At 46.4% G+C, this 12827-nt stretch overlaps 1 protein-coding gene across 1 annotated transcript in view; it reads left to right on the top strand.

Annotated features, from left to right (window-relative positions):
• Positions 1 to 12827, top strand: part of LOC125454726 (dapper homolog 2-like) — a 31420-nt gene that overhangs the window by 4782 nt on the left and 13811 nt on the right. Inside the window, exon 2 of the mRNA XM_048535836.2 lies at positions 9277 to 9558. Within this exon, the coding sequence (XP_048391793.2) occupies positions 9313 to 9558 (246 nt within the window). The 5' untranslated portion in view covers positions 9277 to 9312. The remainder of the gene's footprint in view (positions 1 to 9276; positions 9559 to 12827) is intronic.

The following is a 12827-nucleotide window of genomic DNA, read 5'->3' as shown; positions in this document are numbered from 1 at the left end:
CCCCCTCATTCTTATAACCTCCTCCACATGTAGGTTCAGTACGAGATGATAAGCAACACTACAAAAGAAACAGTGGTGAAACTAGAAGTTTTTTGTGACATTAAGTTGTCATGTGGAATGGATTGCGGAAGGGGTAGAGGAAGCAGAAACTTGTCATTTCATTTTATTTGTGGGCATCACTGAGTGGGTCAGCATCTGCCCCTAATTGTTTTTGAGAAGGTGATGATGAGCTACCTGCTCGAAATGCTGCAGTCCGTAGAATGTAAGCACACAGAACTGGAAACAGTTCAGCAGAAGCTAACTGGACTAATACCTGGAATGGACGGGTTGTCTACTGAAGGCTCAGATTGCATCGACAGGGGAATGTGAGGTGACTTTGTTGAAACACACAAAATCCTGAGGGATCTTAACACAGTTTAAATGGAAGGGGTGGGATGTTTGTGCTTGTGGGAGAATCTGAAACAAGGGGCCACTGTTTAAAGATAAGGAACTGACTTTTAAGGTCGAGATGAGGATTTTTTTTGATGAAGTGTCATGAGTTTTTGGAAACCTCTGACTCAAAGACTGATGGTGGCAGAGATTCTGAAATTTAGCAGACATGTAGAGATTATTATGCATGGCAGAAAGTTATCAAGGGTAGGTGGAAATGGGGAGTAATTCGATTAGCTATCAGTTTACTGAATGGTGAAATAGGCTTGAGGGGCTGAATGGCCTCCTTCTGTTGCTGATTGTTCTGCTTATACACATGCGTCTACCCAAAATGCTCTCCAGGAGGGATTTCCAGGGATTTTGACCTGATGACTGTCAAAAGGGACAAACACCTGAAATGGAGAAAATTGCAAGGCTATGAGGAAAAAGCTGGGATTTTGGAATGGTTGTTTACTTATCAAAGAGATAACGTAACGTTCAATGGCCTCCTTCTTCTCTCTTGAAAGATCCTAGTGAGCTGGATTTCATTCAGCTTGATAATGTGGGTCCCAGTCAGGTCTGCCAGTTCCTTCAGTGAGATGGGGTTTTGTTAAGTTGACAAACAGAAAGCTAACAGGCCTACACCAGAGACTGAGCAGAGCCTATGCTTAGGAAATTTCAAGTGTGTGGAAGAGCAATGTGGAGTTTAATCTGTTGTGACCATGGGTCCTTGTGCAGTGCCAATAACTCTCTTCCTCTCTATCACTGTCTCTCTCTCTCTATCTCTATCTCTCTCTCCTGCTTTAAGATATTTCTTAAATCTTCTTTAATCAAGCTTTTGGCCAATGTGTTCTGATATCTTTCAATGTCAAGCCTTTTGTTTGATAATGGTCCTGTGCTGTGTCTTGGGAATGTCTACTACATAAATGTAAGATATGGTGGTCTCCGTCTGGGCTGATGGCAGGGAGGGTAGCAGTAAGCACAGTACAGATAGCCATAGGGACCCTGAGGTCGTTGGAAGTAGATCACCTGGGTTGATAATTCACAAAGCCTCTCCAGTGACTAACCTCCATCTGTGTGGGTGAACTGCTGCTTTGGGGCATTGAGAAATGGAGGTGTTATTGGGCTGGGACAGGACACTGGTGGCAAATCCAGGGGTTTCAGGCCTCGCCTCTGTATGACGTCCCGTCTTGGTAGGCGACCATCACATGTGGATGGTAACAGACTTGATGCCGAATCCGTTCAAAGAGCTGTGGCAGTCAAATCTCAAGCAGGTCCCCCCCTCCTCTCTCTGGCCACTGCTTTGCACTGGTCATGGTCCCTGTAGAGGGCGGACAAGGGAAGGGAAAACAAATAAACAGAGAACATTTTAAGGCAAGAGAAACCCTGGAAAAGGAAATTGAAACTGGAAACTGAAAGATATGGAATGATTTTAAGTGAATCCTGATTGGGATCTAAGAGGCAAGGGTGGCTTTGTGGCTCAGCAGTTAGCACTGCAGCCTCACAGCATCAGGGACCTGGGTTCAATTCCACCCTCAGTCAACTGTCTGTGTGGAGTTTGCACATTCTCCCTGTGTCTGTGTGGGTTTCCTCTGAGTGCTCCAGTTTACTCCCACAGTCCAAAGATGTGCAGGGCAGGGTGGATTGGCCATGCTAAATTGTCCCATGATGTGCAGCTTAGGTGGGTTATATGAGGATGGGTCCGGATGGGATGCCCCAAGGGTTGGCTTGGGCCAAAGGGCCTGTTTCCACTCTGTAGGGATTCTATGATTATTGTCCCTTGAACTGTATCTTGTTTGGCCACTTCCAAGGGCAGTTGAGAGTCAATCACTTTGCTGTGGGTCTGGAGTCACAGATAAGATTAGCAGGTTTCCTTTTCTAAACGACACTAGAAAAGCAAATGTTTAAACAATCAATACAGTAAACACGGTAGCTTCATAGCACGGTGGCTCAGTGGCTAGCACTACAGCCTCACAGCACCAGGGGCCTGGGTTCGATTCCAGCCTCAGGCGACTGTCTGTGTGGAGTTTGCACATTCTCCCCGTGTCTGCGTGGGTTTCCTCCGGGTGCTCCGGTTTCCTCCTACAGTCCAAAGATGCGTAGGCTAGGTGGATTGGCTCTGCTAAATTGCCCGTAGTGTTCAGGGGTGTGTGGGTTATGGGGGATGGGTCCAGGTGGGATGCTCCAAAGGGCAGTGTGGACTTGTTGGGCCGAAGGGCCTGTTTCCACATGGTAGGGAACCTAATCTAATCGTAGCACCATTGCTAAAATTAGCTTTCAGGTAATCAACTGAATTTTAAGTTCTGCGAGGTGCTGTGGGATTTGAGTCTACATTCCCCGGACATTAGCCTGACTCTCTGGATTCCTGGTCCAGTGACATTACCATTACTCTACCATCTCCCCTTTAAGATGAGGTTGGCAGTTCCTGCTCACTATTTACATCCAGAAAACCAGCGGCCAACAATTTGTTCATAATTGATTTTTCTGCCCGCTCTTTGTTTTCCAAAGATATTGACTGTAAGTAAGAACTTACATTTATATAGCAACCGGCATGAGCCCCCAAGTGTGTTACAACCATTTTAAATACTTGTTAAGGTGTGGTCGCAGTTCTCTCCAATTTGCTTGTGTGTAGCTATGTAGCAATGTCAGATGCAGGCAACAAGCATTCTGTGTGCGATGAGCTGTCCCTTGATGCTGTGTGTCTGTGTGACCACATTACAACCTTAAAGGGACCAAGCTGTGTTAGGAACACAATATACACAGCAAAGCCCAACTATCAGCACTATGAGGCGGGGGCTTTATCATTGACCAGAAACTGAACTGGACTAGTCATATAAATATATTGGCTACCAGAGCAGGTCAGATGCTAGGAACACTGCAGTAAGTAACTCATCAATGGGCTCAACAAAATCTATCCACAAGGCATAAGTCAGGAGTGATGGAATAGTCCCCACTTACCTGGATGGGTGCAGCCCTAACAACTCTCAAGAAGCTTGACCCTACCCAGGACAAAATAAAAACCAAAAGCACTGCAGGTGCAGATGTCAGAAACAGAAATAGAGATTGCTGAGAAAGCTCAGGTGTGTGGAGTGGGGGGCTGGGACGTGGGAGAGTTCAGGCCCTAAAATTATTGAACTTGATATTGAATCTGAAGGGCTGCAGGGCCCCGAAGTGGAAAATGAAGTGCTCTTCTTCCAGCTTGCATTGAGCTTCACTGGAACACTGCAGCAAGCCTGAGACAAAGGTGTTGGCCAGGGAAGAGAGTGGTGTGTTACAGTGGCAGGCAACAGAAAGCTCAGGGCCTTTTTTGTGAATAGAACATAGATGTTCTGCGAAGCAGTCACCCGTTCTATGCTTTAAAGTGCAGGTAAAGTGTTGCATCACCTGGAAAAGTATGCTTGAGCCCTTGAATAGTGTGGGGCTAGGATGTAAATGGACATGTTACACCTTTGCCAGTGCAGGGGAAGGTGCATTGGGGCTGTGGGGGTGCATGTTGGGAGTGAAGGAAGAGTGGACCAAGGTTTCCCGGAGGTCATGGTCCCTGTAGAGGGCGGACAAGGGAAGGGAATATGTCTGCTGGTGGCATCTCGTTGGAGGTGGTGGAAATGGCATCTGGTGATCTTCTGGATGTGGATACTGGTGAGATCGTAGGTAAGGGGAAGGAACCCTATTGCTATTGCGGGAGGGAAGAGAAGGGGTGAGGACAGAAGTGCAGGGAGATGGGTTGGACACTGTTGACTAGAATGCTGCACGTCTGGTCTTCAGCAGGGAGTGGATTTCATGATTTATCCAAGGTTTCCATTTGTGGAACTCCCAGATTGTCTTAATAAAAACCGAAAGAACTGCGGATGTTGTAAATCAGGAACAAAAAGAGTAGTTGCTGGAAAAGCTCAGCAGGTCTGGCAGCATCTGTGAAGGAAAAAATCAGAGTTGAGGTCCAGTGACCCTTCCTCAGAACTGATGGTAGCTGGGGAAAGGTTGATTTATATGCGGAAGACAGGAAAGGGGGTGGGTAAGGAGTAAATGCTAGGATAAAGGATTGAGCCCACAGTGAAAGAAGAGCAGTTGGATAGACAAAGGAGTTGTTAATGATCTGGCTAGGATGGTGAAGAACTGTTAATGGGGACTGTTTGTGGTTAACAATTGCTAGTGCGTAATGGCAGGCTATGCAATAACAAGGTATGGTTTCTGGGGTAGTGGGCTAGGACATGGAAGAGTTCAGGCCCGAAAATTATTGAACTTGATATTGAGTCTGATGGGCTGCAGGGCCCCAAAGTGGAAAATGAAGTGCTCTTCTTCCAGCTTGCATTGAGCTTCACTGGAACACTGCAGCAAGCCTGAGACAAAGGTGTTGGCCAGGGAAGAGAGTGGTGTGTTACAGTGGCAGGCAACAGAAAGCTCATGGTCCTTTTTGTGAACAGAACGTAGATGTTCTGTGAAGCAGTCACCCAGTCTATGCATCGTTTCCCCAATGTAGAGGAGACCACATTTTGCACAGTGAATGCGGTAGACTAGATTCTGGGAAGTGCAGGTGAAGTGTTGCTTCACCTTGAAGGTATGTTTGGGCCCTTGGGTACGGGCGGGAGGGAAGAGGTAAATGGGCAGGTGTTGCACCTTCACCAGTCACAGGGGTCGGTGCTGTAGGGCTGTGGTGGTCGGGATGTAGGGAGTGAAGGAAGAGTGGACCAGAGTGTCCTGGAGGGGATGGTCTTTGCAGAAGGTGGAGAAGGGAGCGGATGGGAATATATATCTGACAGTGGCACCTCGCTGGAGGTGTGGAAATGGCATCTGATGATCTTCTGGATGTGGATGCTGATGGGATGGTAGGTGAGAATAAGGGGGATCCTATCGCTGTTGCAGGAGGGAAGAGAGGGTGTGAGGGCAGAAGTGCGGGAGATGTGTCAGACAAGGCTGAGGCCCCTGTCAACAATGGTGCTAGGGAATCCTTAGTTGAGGAAGAGGATAGATGTTTCGGAGGCTCCCTTGTTGATGTTGGACTGATTGGAACATATGTGACAGAGATGCAGGAACTGAGAGAATGGGATGGAGTCTTTACTGGAAACAGGGTGTGAGGATGTGTTGTCCAGGTAGCTGTGGAAGTCAGTGGGTTTGTAATGGATGTTAGTGGCCAGTCTATTGCCAGAAATAGAAACAGAGATGTCGAGAAAGGGAAGAGAGGAGTCAGAGATAGACCAGGTGGAAGTGAGGGTGGGGTGGAAATTGGAGGCGAAATTGATGAACTTTTCCAATTCTGGACGAGAGAGGGAAGCAGCACTGATCATATCATCAATAAATTGGAGAACAAGTTGTGAGTGGGGGCCGGTACAGGACGGGAACAAAGAATGTTCCACGTACCCCACGATGAGACAGGCACAACCGGGGCTAACTATCCAGGACAGGGCATGCCGGTGGATGGATGGCTTGTCCACCACCTTAAATACTCACTCCCTTCTCCACTGATACTCGGCGGCTGCAGTGCGTACCATCTACAAGGTGCACTGTAGCTACCTGCTGAGGCTCCTTCAGCAACACCTTCCCAACATGTGCTCAGACAGAGGGCACATGGGAACACCGCCACCTGCACGTTCCCCTCCAGGTCACTCAGCATCCTGACTTGGAAATATATCACCAGTGTCACTGGCTCCAAATCTGGGAGTCCCTTCACACTGTAGCTACACCTAAACCCCCAGACTCCAGGAACGTGGCTCTTCTCCAATTTCTCAAGGATAAGGGCTGGGCAGTAAATTTGGGGCAGCTACATGCCACACACAAATAGAAATTATTGCAGGCCTGCCAATTTCTCCCTGGCTGAAAGCAGCTCATCTGACACTAGGAACAGTGAACAAACTCCCAAAATATATCATAGGCTCAAACACTAACCCTTCTGATCCTGAGGTGCAAGAATTCCCATTGGAATGTTGTGATGAACACCTACTGGAAATCTTGTAAAACAGTCATTGGCGGGAACAAAGGAACAGGCATGTTAGTTGGCAAAATAAAATTTCAGAGAGGGTCTGGCGCTAGGGGACAGTGACAAAACTAAGGAGCAGCCCACTAAGATTGAGATGTGGAAGAATGTTTTCTCTAAGAGGGCTATGAGTCTTTGGAACCCTCTTTCCCAGACAGCTGGGGAGGCGGGGTGATTTAATATTCATAAGGCCTCTCCTTGGCAAACCAGGAAGGTTAGAGAGAGGGGAGGGAGATAGATTGAAAAGTGGAGGCTGTACTAAGATCACCGTGATCGTATTGAGTAGCAGAGCAGGCACAATGTTGCTTCTAATTTGCATGTTTCTATGTCTCGGGTCACCGTACAGAAACTGTGAAAATGCTAGTGCTTGGATGGTATCGAAACCAATTAACCGCAGTAGGAGCTGCTGCAACCGGCACCTAGGGATCAGGAAAGCGAAGGTTCGCCAATATTCCGGATACTCAAGAGGCACACTATAGCCTTACCAAGCGAAGCTTCGAGGTATCAACATCCCTCAAAAATGAGTGAAAACATCAACACACTTCCTAAAATGAATGTAAAAACACGCAGAAAGTAATAGAAAGAGATTCTGTACATCACTTACGTATATAGGTCAGAAATATTTAGACATGGTGTTAATGTGGCTAGGTTAAAATTGTGATCAGACACAATGGGAACTGCAGATGCTGGAGAATCCAAGATAACAAAAGTGTGGAGCTGGATGAACACAGCAGGCCAAGCAGCATCAGAGGAGCACAAAAGCTGATGTTTCGGGCCTAGACCCTTCTTCAGAAATTGTCCAAATGGGCATTTCTGATGAAGCGTCTAGGCCCGAAACGTCAGCTTTTGTGCTCCTAAGATGCTGCTTGGCCTGCTGTGTTCATCAGCTCCACACTTTGTTATCTTGGATTCTCCAGCATCTGCAGTTCCTACTATCTCAGCACTGAAGGAATGTTATACTGGTCGCAGAACCATCTCTCATGTGGACATGTTAAACTAACCTCTCAGCTGGATGGGTGAGATCCCGAGGCACTACGTCTGAAGTAAAAACACGCCGAGCAAATCCCCACAGAACCTGGAGAGCTATCTATCAATCAACCGATAATCTGGCCATTGTACTACCATTTGTGGGATCTTGCTGTGTGCAACCAGCCTGCCGCACTTCATCGCCTTACGAAAAGTGGCTGCTCTTCAGAAACATTCATTGGCTGTGAGGCCAGTTGTGAACGGCTCTGTACAAATGCAGTTGGTTTTCTTTCTGAAGCTCAGTTTCCAAGCCCTTCCCCATATTGAAACACAGGCAGAAAGTGCTGGAGAAACGCAGCCGGTCTGTGAAGAGAGAGGCAGAGTTAACGTTTCGGGCCCAGTGACCGTTCTTTAGACTCGAAACATTTCGCTCTAATTTCTTGCCACAGATGCTGCCAGTCCTGCTGAGTTTCTCCAGCAATTTCTGTTTCTGTTTCAAGATTTCCAACATCCGCAGTTCTTTATTTACATTACTGATTCTGATTCCCGTAAAGACAACCTCTAATTCTCGCAAAAACTCAATGTTTGGAAGAAATTATACAGGGAGCATTGATCTGGAGGGGAGCTGAAGGATTTGAGAGAAGGGGGAAACGGGGTGCAAGGTAATGGGATTTGTTATTCCAGGAATAGCCAGGGGTTGTATTTGCTCAGTAACATCGTGATAGAGAGTTCACAGACTGGAACTCTGCTTCTCTCTCCACAGGTGCTGGCAGGCCTGCTGAGTTTCTCCAGCAATTTCTGTTTTGATTCCATCAGCAGTATATTGTTCTTTTTTTCTCATTATTTTCCAGTCGAAATGTTGTGCATCGGGGGCTGATATTATATGGCCAGAAGAAATCGGCATCGGAGCAGGCCAATCGGCCCTTTGAACCTGTTTTGTCAATCAATAAGATCGCAGCTGAGCTGATGGTGGATTCAGCTACGCCCTAGCCTGTCCCCACGCTCCCCGCATGTCTCGTTTATCAAAAAAAAACCTTCTCTCAGCCTTGAATATATTTAGTGACCCGGCTTTCTCTGATCCCTGGGGCAGAATTCAAGAGACGAACCACATCCTAAGAGAGCAGAAACTCCTAATCACGGTCTTATTCAGAAAATGCCTCTCCCGCCACTTCCCAATAATACATTCCCAAACACGGGATACGTTCTCTCATCCTCCACTGTCAAATATATACTGAAAGAATCTCCATATATGCCGATAATATCTCCATACGTTCAATGTGATGCATTTATATAGACAACAGTCAACTTAACTGCTCCTCCAATGCTGCCTGGCTTGCTGTGTTCCTCCAACTCAACACTATGATATCTGACTCCAGCATCGACAGTTTTTACTGTCTCTGCATTTATATATATCTCCATATAAGTTCACGAATATATATATTTATCTTTATTAGGCTTCATATATATCTCCATAAAAGTTAAAGAGGATGCATTTATATAATTCTTTATAGGTTAAGCGCGTGTATGTGTGTTAAATTGGGATGCATATTATATATAGTTTCATATCAGTTAAAAGTGCGTATCTATATTAATTAGAATATATATATATTTTGAATCCATGCAGGTTAAACGTGTGCGTCTATTTACAGGTTACATAGGATGCATATGCAAAACAGCAGTGGAATTTCTGAAGTGAATTGGTGGGGAATTGATGACGATGAGAGTGTAAAAACTGGTTTCGCCAATTAAAGGCTGCGGTATGAGAGAGGTTGTATTGGGTAGGGACTCAGATTTGTCAGCGAGCACTTTGGAGGTGAAGTGATAAATAGTTGGTCCTCTGTTGCACTCTGACTATTGAATGTGAGTCCTTTTGTGTGAGATTGAGAACAATCCCTCCCTCCCTCCCTTCTCTCTCTCTCTCTCTCTCTGGACAGTGAGCCCGATCACTCACACCTCTCAGGAGTTGCAAGATGCTGAACAGGAGGCGCCGGTCCGTGCCTGCACCTTCGGCCGCCTTTGACCGCTGCCGGGCTGGGGAGAGGCTGCAGGCGGCGCTAGCCGGGTTGCAGGAGCTGGAACTGTTGAAGGAGAGGCAGAGGGAGCTGGTAAAAGGGGCGCTGGAGACCGAGAGCCCTACAGCCAAGCTGGCCAACAGGCAGAGCTGCACCGAGGAGGCCAGGCTGGAAGCGACCCTGTGCTCTCTAAAGGAGCAACTGGTAAGCAACCGTTCTGAGCAAAACCGTAACTGACAGCTGCTCATTCCGAGTTTAACATTGTCCCAACTTTTTCAACCTCTCATGATCTGACACATCCTTGTTTTCAGTTTTGTAGCGATCCCTACCCCAAGCCTAGCGCTGGGGGGAGGGGATGTTGGCAAATGGTAAGAGTTAGAGAATTTAATAACTCATAAAAAGTTCTTGGTTGGGATTGGATGGTGCGGAGAGTTATTTAGCAAATAATTAAACCAGCTGCAAATCCCCAGTGTTCAGCTTTCACTTACTGCAAGAGCTGGTGTGAATACGGTGTATCTTGAAAAAAGTACAGTATCTGTTTCTAACGGTCATTGTATTTTCGAGCCAGCAGTTTAGGGACGTTAATATACACCTTTGGAACTATGTAGGACGTGAACCTGGATCTCCTGCCCCAGTTCTGAGGAAGGGTCACCCGACCCGAAACGTTAACTCTGGTTTCTCTCCACAGATGCTGCCAGATCTGCTGAGCTGTTCCAACAATTTCTGTCTCCCACTCCAGAGGCTGGGACACTACTACTGTGTTACAAGAGGCTGCATTTTTAAAAAAAAATAAAGATAGCTTTCAAAAGGCTGCATTTAATGCCAACAAACAATGTGATCCATGATATGTAAAATTTATTTGCGTATGCATGGACTAATTATGCATGTTAGGATTATTGTCTGTTTCAGAAACAATTACGAACATATTCGCATTTATAGACAATAGGTGCTGGAGTAGGCCATTCGGCCCTTCGAGTCAGTACCACCATTCATTATGATCATGGCTGATCATCCACAATCAGTATCCTGTTCCTGCCTTATCCCCATAACCCTTGATTCCACTATCTTTAAGAGCTCTATCCATAATAGTAATTTCATAATAATTTCATTTATGTCCAGAAGAAAGAAGTGTTTGTCTATTTACAACTTGTTTAAGAATTTTACCGACACGAGCAGTTGCTATGCGTTTAATGTTTAGGAGTTCGGGAGTTAAAAATACTTGTATGTTACTTTTATTTTTACCGGCGTCATGATTGCATTTAAAAGTTTTATAGCGATATATTTTAGGATTTAATGCATTCATTTACACAAGAGTTTACAGTTAATTCCTGATGTATTGGGGTTTTTCGCGGCTAATTTGATCCCCATGATCGATGTCTACATCAATTCTCAATCCACATTGAGACTGGGATACACATCCTGGCCTGACTTTCCACAGGTCGTCTGTCTGTGTTTAAAATATCAACAGCTCGTCAACTATGTGTGAAAACGGGGCACATTGTTCCCCGGCCCAGTTCCCTGTTCTGATGTGACAATTTCTCTCTCTCTCTCTCCCCTGGACTGCTGCTGAGGTCTCATTCAATGCAGATGTGAATTCCTCTCGAAGTCTCCCTCCCCTCCCTCTCTCTCTACAAACCCCCGAGGGGACGTCTCGTCTTGTTCCGGGGGGCCCCACCGCCAAATAGTCTTTGCATATTTCGAGATTGTTATTTCAGCAGAAGGCAGACTTGCATTTGTATAACGCCTTCAACACCACCTCCCTCACCGCCACCCCCCCGCACACCCAACTCCCGCCTGAGGCCACTTTCCAGAGGGTCACCGTTGCAAAATGGGAAATGTCACAAACGATCTTGTACAGCAAGATCCCACCAACAAACGAAAAGAGTTCAGATTATCTGAGACGGCGGTGTTGTTCAGGAGATAAATATTAGCCAGGAGTCAAGGGATGACTGCCCTTCTTCGAAAGACATGTAACTACACTGGTTAGGAGCAGAAATTGGCCATTCGACCCCTTTGGCCTGCTCTCCCATTCAATAGCTGAGCAGAATGTTTCAAAGGGTTTGGGAGCGACGTGGCGATTGATTCAAGGCTCTTGTCACATTAGACCAGAAGATAAGATAAAGATGTTAAGGAAATCAAACAGGAGGGAATCCTCCTTGAGAAGAATGCGGCATTGAAGAGGAGGGAGTGACCATGGTAAATAGCAGTGGTACCTGTTAATTAAAGGCAGACAGGGAACAATTGACCTCAAGTCAAATCCCCTCCTCGACTGGCTCTGTCTGACTGAAATGCTATGGGTTGATAATGGTGTGTTTCCAGTTAGTGAGGACTCCTATTCATAAAGAGATCAGCGTGACAGGCTTTGAAAAGATATCATTTTCCCTTTGTTCCAGTTTCATAGCTCTCTCTCTCTCTTGTCTCTGTGTCAGTCATTTATTCCCCCTTTGAACTTTTCCAAAGTTGCTCTTATGATGACCCTCTCGTAACTTTCCCTGAGTGAGCTGGGACAAGCTGAATATTGGCAGTACAGCCTCACCTGAGATAACAAAGTGTGGAGCTGGATGAACACAGCAGGCCAAGCAGCATCAGAGGAGCAGGAAAGCTGATGTTTCGGGCCTAGACCCTTCATCAGATCTGAACCACGAGATCCCGAGTCCAAGCCTCATGCTAGGACATGAGCACAAAATCAAGGCAATCTGGTGCAGGGGTGGGGGGGGGTCGGTGATGACCTCGTGGGATTACTGCCGGATTATTAATCCAGAGACCCAGCTAATGCCATGGGTCCTGGATTCAAATCTCATCAGGGCAGATGGTGGAGTTTTGGGAAAGATCCACCTGGTTCACTACTGTCGTTTAGGGAAGGAAACTGCCATCCTTACCTGAGATAGTAGGAATTGCAGATGCTGGAGAATCTGAGAATATGAGGTGTAGAGAGCTGGATGAACACAGCAGGCCGAGCAGGAAGAAGGGTCCAGATCTGAAACATCAGCTTTCCTGCTCCTCGGATGCTGCTTGGCCTGCTGTGTTCATCCAGCTCTACACCTTGTTAGCTGCCATCCTTTCCTGGTCTAGCCTACATGTGACTCCAGACTCTCAGCAACGTGGTTGTCTCTTAACTTCCCTGTGGGCCATAAATGCTGATGCAGCCAGTGACACCCACATCCCAAGGTGTACTGCACTGCTGGTGATATTGGCTTGCAGATGAAGCATTAAAATCAAGGCTCTGCTTGCCTCAGAAGAGCTGGTGTCCCAACCAACGATTATCCCTAGATCAACTTCACAAAGCCAGGTGATCTTGTTGTCACTGCTTGATCTTGTTGTGTTTTCGTCAGTGGTAGGGAAGCTACTCGAGAAGATACTGAGGGATAGGATCTATTCCCATTTGGAAGAAAATGGGTTTATCAGTCATAGGCAACATGGTTTTGTACAGGGAAGGTCATGTCTTACCAACTTAATAGAATTCTTTGAGGATG

This window comes from Stegostoma tigrinum, chromosome 9 (assembly GCF_030684315.1).
Source record: "Stegostoma tigrinum isolate sSteTig4 chromosome 9, sSteTig4.hap1, whole genome shotgun sequence".
Taxonomy (NCBI): Eukaryota; Metazoa; Chordata; class Chondrichthyes; order Orectolobiformes; family Stegostomatidae; genus Stegostoma; species Stegostoma tigrinum.
Note: the sequence above shows the minus strand (reverse complement) of the source record. Positions and strands in the feature narration are given on the sequence as shown.